The sequence below is a fragment of the Aspergillus karnatakaensis genome, assembly GCF_047715665.1.
Source record: "Aspergillus karnatakaensis strain CBS 102800 unplaced genomic scaffold BJY04scaffold_13, whole genome shotgun sequence".
Lineage (NCBI taxonomy): Eukaryota > Fungi > Ascomycota > Eurotiomycetes > Eurotiales > Aspergillaceae > Aspergillus > Aspergillus karnatakaensis.
This window is the reverse complement of record NW_027395725.1, coordinates 399,508-414,335: the sequence shown is the minus strand read 5'-3', so window position 1 is coordinate 414,335 and position 14,828 is coordinate 399,508. Positions and strand designations below refer to the sequence as shown.

The following is a 14,828-nucleotide window of genomic DNA, read 5'->3' as shown; positions in this document are numbered from 1 at the left end:
AATCACGGAGTACGTGGCGCACACTGAACCCCCGCGTAGACTTGTCATCGTCCATTCCGAGCAGTTCCTGTCGAAGCGTACCTAGCGTGTGGAAAACGCAGAAAAGAGGGGTTGGAAGTTAGAAGCCGGAAGCCCTAAAGAGGGTACAAGCAGAAAATGACTCGGGACGACCACAGGAGACCACACGCCGTGTGGTGTGGTGCGGTGCGGTGTCACTGGGGTTGGATTAGAGAGTCGACTACCTCACTAACCCGTCACTCACAGAACCGTCAGAACAGGAGACTGCCGTGGTACCACTACAGATGGCAAGAGTCAGAGTGCATGTGTCAGACAGCATTAACCTGACCTGATCTGACCTACTGTAAGCGAGCAACTAAACCAGCCAACCCGCCGCATACCGACATCTCTATGACTAGACTGGAACCGGGCGTGCGTACATACCGGCGGGATCAGATTGAGGAGCGTGCGTTGGATGTTGCACTGGGGGTATGCAGTGTGCCATGGCATGCCATTCGACCACAGTAGGAGACAACTGGAGGAAAGGAAAGGAACATGATGGAAGCCGGGGAAAGCCAGGCCAAGTGAAAACGTATACGCGTCTTAGCTTGGCCTTTGAAACCAGCTTTTGTTTCGGCTTACTTGCCGAGGCTGTGTATACGTAGTGTGTGTAGCTCTGAGATATTTCTGATAGCTTGGCATGTCAGATGGAGAGGGGAAATTGTTGCGATTCTGTGTGTGTGTGTGATGCTGCAGGTTGTCTGGGGAGGTACCTATCCACCGGGACCGTACGTACCGCACATATGTATCTATCGGTAGGTCATTTCTTCATGGCCTGCAGAGTGCAGCTCCGGAGCAAACTGAAAGTCGTCGGTGGGTAGGGTAAAGAGGGGGGATGTGGACTGTGGAGATGGCATTAAGCTTATTGTTTGGAATCCACTCTAAGCCCGCGGAGCTGCAAGTTTGCTCGAATTTTGTTTTTGCTTCGTTGTTCTCGAACGCCATCGCGGAGTCATCCGGACGGGCTTAGCCGTTCAACGGTGTGCCTGTCAGCCTGATGATTAGGCAGATATGTGCAAATTAAAGGACAATAGAAGTGTGACCTTGTGACGTGGGCAGATCCGCTGGATCGAGGCTTAGATCTGGCCAAGGACTGATGGTCTGCTCTAAATTCGGTGCTGAGCGATGAAGTCTTTGATATAAAGCCGTTGGGGAAATTAGGGCAGTGGGCAGGAAGAATAAGCAACTTGGGCCTCCAATAGGAGGTGCACAATTAGCGGTTGGTGGGCTTAGCTTAGCTTAAAGGGGAGCTAGCTGCGCAGCTCTGGTGATCACCATATATCAGGCGAAACGGCACCGGGAAAGAAAAAGAGAACTTCCATCGAATGACAGGAGCGAACTCTGTCGATCAAACGTTTTGGCCTCCAATAGACGTGTGAGACGGGCGATCCGGGGTTGGTGACAAATTGACAACCGTGACATCTGCTTCTCCTCTCCGACTGTTTTAGCTTTTTTCCTGCGCGGTTGGCTTGACCAACAAAGCCCTATGTAGCCATCCGCCAAGCGGGCACAGCCGTGAAACGCAAAAAAATTCTTGCGCCCTGGCCGGTCAACTAGCTTCCGTTGAGCTTCCTGAAGCCGTTATTCGATGATCTGCATTGCTTCTGGGTCCCTTCTATCAGACGGTGGTCCGTGGTCCCGTTCCCTCTCGTTCTCTTTGCAACTTGCGCCACCAAAGCCAGCCACAGGGAAAACAATAACAGCTTTGCTTGTCCAGATTTTGAGACTGGTCAGTTGGTTGCTAAACCGTGTTAGGAGAATCTCATAGATTTGGGGATGGATTTCCCCCTTTTTAGTCCGAGAATGATCGTCTTTCAGGCAGTATCCATGTTGAACCGCAGCATCTCACTGGACAAAGGCCCCAACAACCGAGGCTTGGTAGCTTTTGATAGCAGAACGTATGTTTCATCCCCAGTCAAGAAGTACTGCTCCGGTGAGTACTGAGAAAAATGTAGGATCCCCGGTGAAAGGAGTTAGTCAGTTCCGAAGGACTGGGTACTGATGCCTTTTATCCTTATTAAAGCAGGACCTCACGGGGTTGGATGTCAGAGAATGATAATGATGTGCGTTTCTGTGGCCAATTTTTCCCGATCCCTTCTTCAACTCTGTTTCGAAATTGCTTTCATCCTTGCTGTGTGTTTACCTGAGAGGTAAAACAAGACATCAGTATTCCATCATTCTCTGGAACAAAGCCAGACTGCTTCTCGAATCATCCCTTCCATACGGTGAAGACTGAGACACACAATCCCGCTGCACATCAGGTTGCCACCGAACAAGTCCGCCGCCCAACCAAGTGTTGTGCTCCTACATCCCCCACTTCCGCTTCCTGCTTGAGTTCACTCTAGTCCTCCCCTTCTCGTGACCTCTCCAGGAAATAGCAAGGGCAGTCAACTTCAGAGAGCTCCCCGACTCACGGCTAACGCTTCTGTTGTCTGAGAATTGGCGAGGGGCTTGCCTGGTGGAACCTCGTGGTATGTCACGGCTGCATCCGAGACCCCTCCATCCAGATATTGCAGTACTGACCGGGACCCTTAGCCCTGCAGGTGTCCCGACACGCCCAACAAGGTGCATAGTCCGGCATCAAGGTCTGATGCACATGTTTCATTCACTGTCAACATCGGCCATAGGCGACAAGAGCGGTGAGGTTGAAGCCATAAGCCACTGGATTGACATTAAAGCAATGCTTCGCGCCATGGTCGATCCCGATACTTTGAAAAAAGACTTCTGCATCCAACGTGGTACCTTTCCTTCCTCTGCTCGTTTAGCCCTCCTTCCTATCGACGGCTTTGGAAACATCCTCCAAACCACATCTTTTGATACACCGGCAAACCTCGTCCAACGATCAGATACCACTACCAAGTGCGGACAGAACCAGATGACCAGCCACGTGGAGGCAGATGAGCAGTGTTCGATTACTCCCAACGGGTTATCAAACGCCGATATGCTGAGGCGAGAAGCCCAGGCCGGAGGAGATCAGATGAGCCACTGGCATGCGGAGTTTCCCTCAACTCACAGAATCCCCTTCGACTCCTACCGAAGTCAGCCATCATCACAAAGCCCCAATAGCTGGAAAGTTCACACACCCCTTCACACCAGTCCGGTAAGCCAGCTGGCTGTTGAGGACATCGGCTCAGTCCGTTCCAGTGGTCCGGCTCCTGCCCTGATCCATCCTATTCCGAAACAGGCTCCCTACACAGTAACCAGTTACTTTTCTTCCGAGTCAGTGCCAGAGTCAATCTCAGCGTTTGGCCCAACGGACGCTGCGCAAGAGGGCCACGTGTCTGAAGGCGATAGGTGCCTGATGCGAGGGTCAGACTGGACCACTGACGACCTGGTCTTTCCGGGTTTGCTTCATGATAGGCAGTCCCCTGGCACAACATCCATCACAACTGTCAACGAAAAATACACACCATCAACGGCTGACGGCACATATAATGACGGAACAGTCACCCCTTGGCCTTCTCTCACGGCTCAAGTGCCTTGGGCGGGACAACGACACAATGTCCCCCAGGACGATGGCGATGCTGCATGGGATGACGCCCAGATCTACTCCGCCATCAGTCAACAAAGTCAACAACAAGATCACTTTGATCGGTACCCTTTGGCAAACGACAACCCCAATGGCTTGCCGACCTTGGGGTCCAGTGGCCAAGCCTTCATTCAGCCATCCTCACTACTGGATCCTTACAGATCCAATGCAGGTTATCTTGACGACGGCACCGTCGGGCAGTCCGAGCACAATCTAACTCAACCCTTCGGGGACAACTTCTCCTACCAGGGTGGTCCCCGACCGAACGACACATCCGACTCATTCTTCGACGGCTTTGGGCAAGATCCCTACCAGCCATATCATGCGGGCCGAATAGGAGGACCTTGGAGTAACGACGCAAGAAATGCCTTTTTGATCGAGTATAAGCGTCGAGGCCTGTCATACAAAGACATCAAGAGACTTGGCGGGTTCAAAGAAGCAGAGTCAACACTCCGTGGCAGGTTCCGAACCTTAACGAAATCGAAAGAGCAGCGAGTACGAAAGCCCCACTGGTACGAAAATGATGTAAGTTCCTGCAGAACCACACCTGATCTGAAACAATACTGATTGTGCCCAGGTAAGACTCCTTTGCGAAGCCGTCAATCTCTACTCTGAAACTGGGCTCAACACCTGTGCCTCTGCATGTCGCTCAAGACGTGGGAGCCAGGCCGCCAAGATACCCTGGAAAAAGGTTGCGCAGTACATCAGGTCTCACGGGGGCTCGTATCATTTCGGCAACGCCACTTGTAAAAAGAAGTGGTGTGTGGTGTCAGGTATAAGGTAGTCTGTACATCCCTATGAGCAACCATTAGCCGATAATATGATTGTTTAATAGACGTACACTTTGCACAGATGACGAGTAAATATGCATTCGGGACCATTCGTATGTTCAAATCCCATTGACCATTACCAACGAAGGAGGTGGATGGAAGAAAGGTCGTGTCGGCGGTTCTGTTTCAGATGGAAGGTTGTTGCACGTGATAGAACCAGCTATATTTCCTAATCCGGAAAGTGCTCTTTGGCGAGCGCCCCGCGCCCGGGCGCCTTGAGAGAATCTTATCAACGTCAATAAGTAGGTCTACTACCTAGATAACCATAGGTACCAACAGCCCAATGCTACCTAGAAGAGAATTTGTAGGGCCCACTCGCACAGCCGACGCTCTAGCATACAAGTGATAAACAAACCAGAAGCACCAATGCTCTCCTGCACTTCTATATCTATACAACCTTAGCTCACAAACCAATTACTCATTCCTCTGCCTCAGGCAGAAACTTCGTAACAACTGTTACCACATCAGCACACGATCATCAACATAAAGACACAACAAGAACGAAACACCTACTCTCTCGAAACAGCGCCTCACGCTCCTGTACAATCCAGTGACCACTATCCACGTCCACAACACTCGACCGTGGGAAAAACTCCCGAATAATAGGGAGCGCCTCGGACGTGATATACCGACTCTCACGTGCCCTGAGGAAGAGCGTCCGGCCGAGAAAATTCTTCTTACCTAGATCCTCCTTGTAGGGAAAATCACCTAGAGGTCCAATTGCTCGTTTTAGTGTTTCGACCGGGATCCTCAGGGTAAGGAACGGTGACCCTGGAGCTTTGACCAGGTTGCTGATGAGCCAGAGGCGGATAGCGGGGGACTATATGGTGGTCAGAAGATTGCCAATTGAGGACGAGAACGGGTGAGGGACCATGAGACGAAGAACTTACCTCCTCATACTGCGAGAGAAACTTATCAGCCTCCCGATGACTGGCAAGCCTCTCATCTCGCAACCTCGCCAGCGCGTCAAGATACCTCTCGAACTCGGGCTCTAATGGTAAACTGATCGGACAGTTGTCAACAGCCACGACGCTGCTGATAGAGTCTGGAGAATGTAAAGCTAAAGTCAAAGCGGTTTTAGCGCCCCTGAAAGCCCAAAGGTAGCGTCTGTCAGTTCATCTGTGATGAGGCAATCTCATCCGTACATGGGCGTGTGTGGACGTACATCGAGTGTCCAATGACAGAAGACCTTTTGATCTTATGTCGTTCGATAAAGGCTTTCACATCCAGAGCCATCTCCATGTAGTCATGTTGTGGATGGTGGCCGGAGTCGCCATGGTTTCGCAGATCCTGTTTCGAGCATCAGTACCCAGTGTATCAGTCTTGCAAGACCATGCGAGGAAGAGAGAACATACTAGAGCGTAAACAGGCCTCCCTAGCTCCTGAGCAAGCTTTCTATCAAAGGTATCAAAGAATCAGCATCAGAAACAATGTTCGGTCAGCAAACCTTTCTTCTTCGCGAAAAGAGGCCTAATCAGTGACCCACCGACTACTAATCTTGTTCTCCCTCTTCGACCCCAAAAAGCCATGGAGGAACAGAATGGGTGCTTTCTCAGTACTTTTCGGCGTGCTACAAGCGGCTGAACCGCGTGGAGCGGGAGTTGTATGAAGGTCAAAGGCTAAGTCCACTCGGGGTGACTGAGAGGCATGATCTGAGGGGCAAATACGGACTGTTGAATAGAGTCGTCGGAAGGTATTCCTGGTGATGGACATTGGGGCTCTTTATGAGAATGGTTGTATGGGTGGTTAAAACAGTTAGGTAGGTAGTGCAGGGCGCGCGGAGGGAACACTCCGTCGGCTAAAGATCTACCTGCCGAGCAGGATTTCGGTGACTCGTGTGTTCTACCGAGGGTTTCTATACGAGAAAGGAAGTCAAGTACACAGATAAATATTCTTGCTCATGAATGATTAATTGATTTAAACAATATATGACAGAAGAATATGCCCTCTTCCAACACCAAGGTCCAGCCTTTATATAAATACATGTCTTTTTATATTATGGAGACAATCCAACGCAGTGGTATCAACTTATCCAAACAAATGCCGCTAGTTATGCCATGCAATAAGAATCAAAAGATCGGGCACTCAAGCCATCAATTCATCAAGGTCTACCACTTCTCCCTCACGAGGCTGGGAAAAGTCCGGCAACAGCATCGCCGGCTGCCCGATCAACTGTGTCGCGGGTCCATCGACCCACGCGCCACGCTCTTCCTCGGTGGCAGCGAGGATGCCGTTGGCGCGCTTTAGCGTCTCAACGTCAAGATCGGTGATGTATGCCTCGCGGTTGGTGCCGTCACCAGCGCCGCCAGGAAGCTTGAGTCGGACCTCGAACTCGTTATCGAGCATCATCTCGTCCTTCCAGAGCCGGCGCTGGCCATCAAAGACGCAGAGGACGCGCTTCTTTGTCTTGATGTTGGTGCTCGGGCATCCCCAGGATTGGGGGTATCGGTCACGGTTGTTTCTCCTCTTCGATGCAGTGATGCGGGCCTTGTTGTTGCTGCCGGTTGATGAATGTTTAATGACGGCATTGTTCCCTAGGATTACGCGGGAACTTTTGCCGGCCTTGTGAGAGCCCTTGGCTGGTCGTCGGTCATCAAAGTCGTCATCGTCATCATCATTATCATCGTCGAATTGATCAGCGGAGCCAGCCGTGTCGTATAGCTTGTGCTTCTCCATCGTCTTCTTCAGCTCCTCGTCCTCCTCAACTTCAGCCAGTCGTTGCTGGTTGATCGCTTCGCTGGGCTCCTCCTGCTGCACAACGCGGAGGACACAGTCATCCAAATGCTCATAGAAGTCTTGAGCATTGCTGAAAGTGCCCGAGCAAGTCGAACACTTGCCAGTCGCGTCCTGACAGTAGTCGGAGACGCTTTTATTTGAGGCCGCAGCCGGGCTCTTCTTCCTGCAGTTGGGTGGGGTTTGTTCCACACCGTGGACGGAAGTCAAGTGGCGCTTGAAGACATCGGCTCGGTTGAAGCTCTTTTCAGCGGGCGAGCCAGATCCAGGGCAGAAGCCGCAGACCATCGTTCCCTTGTAATGAGTAAGTGTGTGTCGGTTCTTGTCGTATTTTCGGGCAAAGCCCTTGGTGTGGTACTCGCACGTCACAATCGGGCACTTCTCTGGACGTTCCGATTGATGAGTGAGCATATGGGCTTTCAAGTCCTTGAACACGCGTCCGCAGTCAGGATGAGGGCACCTGCCCTTCTCCTTCGTGTCGTCGTCGAGTTCCGTACCGCTGGCGGCTGGGCTAGCCTGTGAAGGGCGGGACTGAATAGACGATATTGACGACCGGCGATCATATATCGAAACTGGGCGGGAGTGGGGGCCAGAGGGGATCGGAGAAGGAGGAACAAGGCTAGATTGTTGCGAAAAAGACTGCTTGAGCATGTAGTTTTCGGCGTGGTGGAATTGACTAGGCTCGGGAGATTGGGGATAGAAGGTAGTTTGAGCTAGGGTATAGTCGGGCTGTTCAGGATAGGAGATAGCAGGCGGGGTGAGAGTGAGTTGCGGTTGCTGCATTGGCTGGATGAGAGAGGGGTCTATCATGGTTAGACTATTGCTTCAGATCATATACGCAAATCACTCACCAACGAAACTATCTGACTTCTTGTGGAAGAAGTTATCGGTGTCAAATGGGTTCACCAGGCCCTCAGAAGGGAAGATGTCTCCCATGACTGCGGCAGGAAGGCCCAGACCGTGATTTGTGTCAACCCATTCCTCCTGGAAAGTGTGTGCATTTGCTGAGTATGGTGAGCCCATGGCTGATGAGGAAGCGCTGGCAATCGAGGGGCCGGAAGCGGTTGAGACACCCGAGAAGAAAGGCTCTGAGTTGGAAACTGGAATAGCGGGAGGAGTATATGAATCGTTAAACCCAGTGTTCTGGTACGATTGCTGATTCAAGCCGGAGTCGTGCTGACCATAGCCAACCAAGCTATCCACGTTGAAGCTGAAAGGATCGATCAGAGCAGGGTCGATGGAGAAGTCCTGGTAGTAGGCGGGCTGGTGCTGTTGCTGCCTTGAGGTGTCTAGGGCCATCATCTTGGCGGTATTTGTAGATCGCGGAGGAAAAAGGAGGAAATCGGCCTGGTCGAGGTCACTATGCATAGCCGGAGCTTGAAGCGGCCGGAAAGCGGGTTTGTGTCGAAGCACTATCAGTACTAGATCTGCACATTGCACGTCAGCAGCCATCACACCATGTCGCAGCGACAGACAACGCGATTGAGTTTCAATAATGTAGGGAGCGGTTCGGGTCGGAGAGTATCCACATACTAGAGCTATCGCGTGGCCGTAGAATTTCCGAGACTGAATCTGTAGGCTCTCGTGCAGTTCACAATTTCTCTGGAGGAGCGGGAGGCGGTGGGAAGTACGACAGCGTTTCGGCAACTACTGAAGTACTCGAAGGGGCAATGAGTGAGGTGAAGGTAGGCGAGGTGAGGTGTGTTGCTAGAGTAGACTTGGTTGAAGAGTCCACCAGGGTCGAAGGTGAGGTCGACTGGGATGAGGTTGGAGAGGAGTGAGGATAAGAAAAAAGAAGGGGGGTTCAGACGAAGGATGAGGGGAGCAAAAGCATTGTTAAATGTTCTGTGATTGCTGGCCCTACGAGCAGTCCGTCTGGACTTTGAGGTGGATCTGACAGGAAGAAGAAGATTGACCAACTGCAAGCGCACCAGAGGAATAAGACTAACTCATGGCCATCCAGCGGACTGGAGGTAAGAATGTGCGGCAGGGACAGGGGAAGCATTAGCGCGCGTTGACAGACGAAACAGACTGGGGTGGTGGATGAAGCCGACGATGATGATGCTGGTGGTGGTTGATGGATGGGGTCGTCAAGGCCTGGAGGGGGCACTAACAAAAAGTAAAAATAAAATAAAAATAAAATACACTAAATAATAAATGAGAAGGAGAATAATAATAATAAACCGAAATAGACAGAATAATAATAAAAATAATAAATAATCTTATGGTGGAGCAGGGGTAGGGCAGTGAGCACCGCCAGTACTAGTTGTAAGATTCGGTAATGTCCTTACCTGCAGGTTGTTGCACTGCCAGAGATGAGACGACTTCCTTCGGTGCCATAGGAGTCGACAGCATTGACTGCAGTCTCTCAGTCGCAGTCACAATATTCCTTCTAGAAAATCAATCGTGATGGTTCTCTCAGAGCAAAAGAAGCGTCGCCTGAGGTTGAGGCCTCAATCTCGCCAAGTTCCCGATATCGACCCCCATCGCTCACCACAAGCTCCACACTCCAAGTTCCAACAGTAACATGGGCCTCGCCATATGGAAGCAGGACAGTTCTCGTTGTCTGCTCCAGTCTCCAGAGGTAGTTAGGTACCATCAAAACAATAATGTCAATATCTTCACGATGATACAAAGAATGAAAAAGAAATTGTCCTGCACCAGCGCTGGTGGTAATCCCTGCAGTCCTCCCTTCTCCTCGCTCTCTCGCTCTCTCGCTACTCTTACCTCATTCCGGATTCGACCCCAGTCTCACGGAAATGCAGCAGAAATCAGTCCAACTCGCTTGTCTTGCCTTAAATTCATAACAGCGATATTAACCCTTTGCCAAAGTTGAAAGAGCACAAAGAACTGCTCGCTACATGAGTGATTGTCAAATGTCACAACTCACACCCCCTTCGTATGCTCCCCGGAGACGCCGTCGCTTGTATGCACTCCCCTGGCGTCTGTACTATCCAGTGATCCACAACTTTGTCGTCGGCGAGTCCGTGACTCTGAATTGCTGTCAAGCCTCCCTCTCAGAACTTGGCATCATACCATCACCAATTGATCTCCCCTTTGACAGTTATCGTCGTCGGCTCCGCTTCCTCCAAAACGCGAGGGTGGTCCCCCATGGATCCATGATAAGATGGTGGCGAATATGTCCCCTCATTCCAATCTCGACCCTGGAGAATAGATAGGGCAAGTAATTTATTCCGACAGACCCTCAAGTTTCAACTCTAGAACTGCTCCGCAATCTGTCCGCAGTCACGCCTTCTCTAAGCGACTTCCATGGGACCGGCTTAGTGAGCATGAATCAGGAGTGGTTTGGACGGATTAGGCCCAAATGAGGACGGAATGAGGAACTGGATAATTGATCGCCAGACGACTCACCTCTCACGTTGCGACTTCCCATGGTTAACCTCGTTAAACTCCAAGGTTTATTTGATAGCGATGTGCTTGGCAGTGAGACTCGCGATCCTTCGATGTCCCGTGAATTTGGGTCAACCAAGTTCCTATCCGGGAGGACGACGAGTCGACGACTTGTGCTCGCGGACCGGAGCCCGGAGGACTCATCATCGACTACCAGTCTGCCATCTGGCTCCAAGTCGTGATAAGGTCTGGCCCGAACACTCTGTCACTCAATTTCTCCCAGGAGATGGTCCATCTCGACGATCGCAGTTCAGCTCCACCATCTCTCATATTGAGACCGTGCATCCTCTTTTCGGGCCTTTATTGGCTCTCTCGCGTTGACAGCCAAATGAAGACTCACCCCGCTAGCAGCCGCTGTCTCCAATCAAGTAGCAAAGACGGTCCCAGACGGGACATCAATCCTTCGCTAGCGTTCTGAGCAGACAAACACTTTCCCCATTGCGGACGAACATGATTTGACTCGAACCACTCAGCCAAACAGAGCCGCATTTTCGCAGGCCGTGAGCGATTTTAGTGCCTTACGAATCCAATAGTGCTATCCGCACCCAATGTCAAACCCTCCACTTCACTACGTGTCCAGGAAGATATTTCCATGCCATGCGAGGGTAGTCCGACAGAGTCCTGACAGGCATGCTGCTCCATTCCCAGCACGATCAACACCCCTTTTTTGAGACAGGACAAGTGTTCCGTCTTGTTGATAGTAGTACAGTACATGATCCTTGTAAACATTGGATACATCCTTTCCTTCGTGACAGAACGATACAGACTGGAATGTGGGGCAGCTGTGGCTCACGCAAGGCTGAGCCTTCGAGGTATGGCCTGGTTTGGCAGAGACTGCGAACACTACGTAGCCAGCGCAGAACAGAGTCGACGAGCCGATGCGTCTAACAGAGAAGCGCTGTAACGTCACAATGATTTTCGGCACGATTTCGTGGAGTATGGCGGGTCAGCATCATTGGTGATCTTTGCGCCCGTGGAGGCTTGAAACATGAGCCTGCTCAACTTCATTACTTCTCTGCTCCATACAGAGACGAAGACTATGATGCAAGTACGGCCTGAGGATGCATGACCCCTAGTCACACCCACAAGGTGCAGACTGCAGATTACCAACATCAAGGCTAGGTGTATGCCGGAACGCAGCGAGGATTCTGTGGTGTCGGTGAAGAATCCTGAGCAGAGCCCAGTTAAGCGCCACATTGCCGACCGAGCCACATCCCACGAGCCAATCGCGAGCCATGTTGCTGGCTTCCAAGGATTCCCATTGGAAGATCCTCATGCACTAATAAGAAAAGTGGATAAATCGAGGCGCAGGGTATCCATTTTTACACCGCTACGGCCTTGAAAGGACCCCGACTTTTTGGTTACCCGCAATACACACGCCGCTTCTTGCAGTCTGCACTTCTGCAGGCAGTCTGCACTCTGCAGTCACAGGGCAACTACTCTCTCACACATGATCGCGCCCGATGATTCATCCAGCATTCTGTGCCTCTTCCGCTTCCAATCATCGTCATGCTGCCACAGGTACGATGTCATATTCCCTGCCAAGCCGGTCAGGAACCGTGATTTTCTCTTCCCAAGGTTGAGTGCCCCGTGGATTGACCGACGTTTCCACCTTGATTCTGGAGCAAAACCTTAATCTTTCCCTATGATCTTGCGGTGGGACAACCGTCTTTCTGACCGGATCTTTCCCGGAATGTACGGTGACTGCAGGCGACGACGTACGTACATTCGATCTCGGGACCTTGTTGTCGCCGACAGATCGTGCCGACTCGAAGAGATAAAATTAGACTTCGTGATCGATAACAACTCGATGCCATTTCGGCTGTCCACCGTGTTCATGAAATCTCCCTCGCGAAGTAGCACAGAACCAAAACCTCGGGGTGAGGAGAACATTGCCTACAACAGGCCCCCAGCATACGCTATGACTCCGAAGATGAGCACCTATTAACAGGGTTCTCGCACCCCCCCCCCTTCATGTACGAAGCACTGTCAACCTCTTGCGCTTCGAGCCGAGAGACACTCGTACGACCAGACCTTGGGGTCAGGCAACCAGTCAGCACGCATTCCCAAACCCGGATGTTCCCTCGCACGTGGCGAGCCAGCTGCTGATGAATCATCTCGATAAGCCTCCGACTTTGTGTAACTCAAATGATCCAGGTGTGATTTTCTTCCCCCTTTACCCCTTACGTCGAACAGTCTCGCTGCCTACGAAGGCTACGATCCACGATCCTCCTCGTGCGACTATTTTGATACAAAGCGAAATTACCGACTCGAAACCAGCGCCAGGTCGCCGAATCCATTCCCTAGAAGACAAGAATGTCTCTCCACGGGTCATCGGCATCGCAATGACGACGCAGTCGCATGTATGGACAGTAGGCTATCCGTCTAGTTTTACTAGCCCGTACAGGACTCAGCCCTACGGCCGACCAGCCCCAGAATCCTGCTTATTAACTCCGCGGTACATCCTGAGACGAGTTTATCTCCGCCTTATTGCTGCGTGGCCACGGGCCAACGGCCAGCGGCCAGTAGCAGTAGCGGTTACCTGGGAGGTCAGACTCCGTATCATTCCTCATCCCGTCAGCGAGGTAAGCGGAATCCCTGCCTCCATGTGTCTGATGAAAGCCAAACCAGAAACTTATCACCGGTATGCTATTGGCACGACTCTCCTATCGTCATGCACCCAACATGCCCTAAAGTATAACCTCATCATCCAATTCCACCCAGTGTCCGCCCGATGCCGCCACGGACTCTCCACGGGACCCGGAGACGGACGGACTGTATCAGAGACTCCGACATGAGTCAAATCTCGATTCCCAACGGATATCCCACTGCACCCACTCCATGCCCCCATTTCAATTACCAATCTCAGAATTCCCTAGAAACTAGACAACCAAGCCTCTTCGGTAACAACAATCCAAGCCCTAGGTCGGGCCAAACCGCCCCTCTATCTCCAATAATTCCCGGAGGCAGTGACGATGGGGGCTAAAATTAGGCCCACGGCGGTTTCCACGGTTGAGTTTATGGCTTAGCTCTACACAGCTAACCACGACTGCTAAACGCTTGAGGCGGGAGCAGGTGTAGTGCTATGTGGAGAGTAACTACTAACAACTATGGAGACTCACAAGTTACAAGTTACAACCGTCAACCGTTACTTAAGCGGAGCAAACAGTAGAAAATCAAGTTGGCTCCTAGTAATGGTATGAACCACGGTTCCAAACTTCAACTAGCTAGTTATCTACTCCATACAGTAACGGCCCACGGGTAGTTACTTGATTTCTCCAGTTGTCGCCAACTAACCCCATTTTGGACGTTTAACGTTCGATCCATAACTATCTATTATTGCTAAAAACGGACCCTTGGAGACAAGACGGAACGTGGCCATGATGGAATGATCGATCGGAGGTTGGACCCAACATGGCCAAGCTATTTCCAACTCCCCCAACATCCTGCTCCAATTCTCCAACATGCCTGTAACTATATGTCACTGTAGTTACACAATTCACGAGGGGGAAGTTTAAACGTGGTTAAATTTAGAAGTACCCATGCATGCTATGAGGTCCCGACAAAGTCAAATCTGGAGTTTGTACTTAGTGCTAAAGTTTGGTTTAGAATAGATACCTCTGGAGGCTGGAAGTCAAATACGAGCTTGAGGAAACTCAAACCTACCTAGGTCTTCTGAAGGTTTGATCGTCAGGACTGAAGTGAACTGAACTGTATTTAGAACTGCGCTGCAGCCTGCATGATTGAGATGGCCATGATCTCAGACATGGATTGGATAAGAACCGTTGAAGATCGATTTCGAGTGATGAAACTGTGTCGCTGTTGCAGTGCTGCGGCCTTCCTCAGAGGCTCAGAGTCAACCCCAGTAAACGGGTGTTTCTGTTTCGACCCCGCACTGTACTGTACTGCTGCTACTGCGCTGCAGAGGTACGGCAAATCTTATCGTTTGCTGAGTGCTCGCTTCCCGCGCCCATTTCAAGTTAGAGAAGTATACAAATGTACCTCTCGATTTTCTTCGGCCGTAGAATATATATAGGAATAGGATACAGTAGGCGCATTTCAATCTCCCTTGATATTGATAATCTCCGTCAAAAAATAACGGCTCATACCTACCGGTTGTCTCACTAGTAAAACGGCTCACCAAAGCAATCTCACTTTTGCCGCTCATCTATCCATGCAGAGCCAAACCTGGGTAAAAACTCGTCAATTGTCCACTGTATTTTTTTTGGCCCCCAACATGCCAACCCAGGTTCTGCACCAACCAGCAC

The 14,828-nt window shown here is 51.1% G+C and overlaps 4 protein-coding genes across 4 annotated transcripts; 2 read left to right on the top strand and 2 right to left on the bottom strand.

Annotated features, from left to right (window-relative positions):
• Nucleotides 1–2,749: 2,749 nt before the first annotated feature.
• On the top strand, nucleotides 2,750–4,449 carry BJY04DRAFT_216100 (uncharacterized protein; the record flags this gene model as incomplete). Its single annotated transcript, XM_073715634.1, has 3 exons — nucleotides 2,750–4,111; nucleotides 4,164–4,359; nucleotides 4,439–4,449. 3 exons carry the CDS (start codon nucleotides 2,750–2,752, stop codon nucleotides 4,447–4,449), a joined length of 1,569 nt encoding a protein of 522 aa, XP_073573574.1.
• A 141-nt stretch (nucleotides 4,450–4,590) lies between these two features.
• On the bottom strand, nucleotides 4,591–6,161 carry BJY04DRAFT_184312 (putative alpha/beta hydrolase). The gene is made up of 6 exons (XM_073710597.1): nucleotides 5,903–6,161; nucleotides 5,772–5,811; nucleotides 5,582–5,706; nucleotides 5,307–5,502; nucleotides 4,930–5,236; nucleotides 4,591–4,869 (listed from the first exon to the last, which is right to left on the bottom strand). Exons 1-6 carry the CDS (start codon nucleotides 6,127–6,129, stop codon nucleotides 4,835–4,837), a joined length of 930 nt encoding a protein of 309 aa, XP_073573573.1. The 5' UTR covers nucleotides 6,130–6,161; the 3' UTR covers nucleotides 4,591–4,834.
• A 134-nt stretch (nucleotides 6,162–6,295) lies between these two features.
• On the bottom strand, nucleotides 6,296–9,256 carry zfpA (putative C2H2 finger domain protein). Its single transcript, XM_073710596.1, has 3 exons — nucleotides 8,683–9,256; nucleotides 8,001–8,576; nucleotides 6,296–7,952 (listed from the first exon to the last, which is right to left on the bottom strand). Exons 2-3 carry the CDS (start codon nucleotides 8,515–8,517, stop codon nucleotides 6,502–6,504), a joined length of 1,968 nt encoding a protein of 655 aa, XP_073573572.1. The 5' UTR covers nucleotides 8,518–8,576; nucleotides 8,683–9,256; the 3' UTR covers nucleotides 6,296–6,501.
• Nucleotides 9,257–12,588: 3,332 nt separating this feature from the next.
• Nucleotides 12,589–13,624, top strand: BJY04DRAFT_23712 (uncharacterized protein). Its single transcript, XM_073719985.1, has one exon. It carries the CDS (start codon nucleotides 12,669–12,671, stop codon nucleotides 13,356–13,358), a length of 690 nt encoding a protein of 229 aa, XP_073573571.1. The 5' UTR covers nucleotides 12,589–12,668; the 3' UTR covers nucleotides 13,359–13,624.
• The last annotated feature ends 1,204 nt before the right edge of the window (nucleotides 13,625–14,828 follow it).

Excerpts from the sequence above, each read along its gene's own strand:
- BJY04DRAFT_184312 (XM_073710597.1), bottom strand. The coding sequence starts at position 6,129 with ATGTCCATCACCAGGAATACCTTCCGACGACTCTATTCAACAGTCCGT. Across the intron at positions 5,237-5,306 it reads TTCTCTCGCAGTATGAGGAG|TCCCCCGCTATCCGCCTCTG; the intron begins GTAAGTTCTTCG and ends ACCACCATATAG. Across the intron at positions 4,870-4,929 it reads TGAGGCGCTGTTTCGAGAGA|TTGTTACGAAGTTTCTGCCT; the intron begins GTAGGTGTTTCG and ends ATGTGGTAACAG.
- BJY04DRAFT_23712 (XM_073719985.1), top strand. The coding sequence starts at position 12,669 with ATGAATCATCTCGATAAGCCTCCGACTTTGTGTAACTCAAATGATCCA.
- zfpA (XM_073710596.1), bottom strand. The coding sequence starts at position 8,517 with ATGCATAGTGACCTCGACCAGGCCGATTTCCTCCTTTTTCCTCCGCGA. Across the intron at positions 7,953-8,000 it reads GAAGTCAGATAGTTTCGTTG|ACCCCTCTCTCATCCAGCCA; the intron begins GTGAGTGATTTG and ends TAACCATGATAG.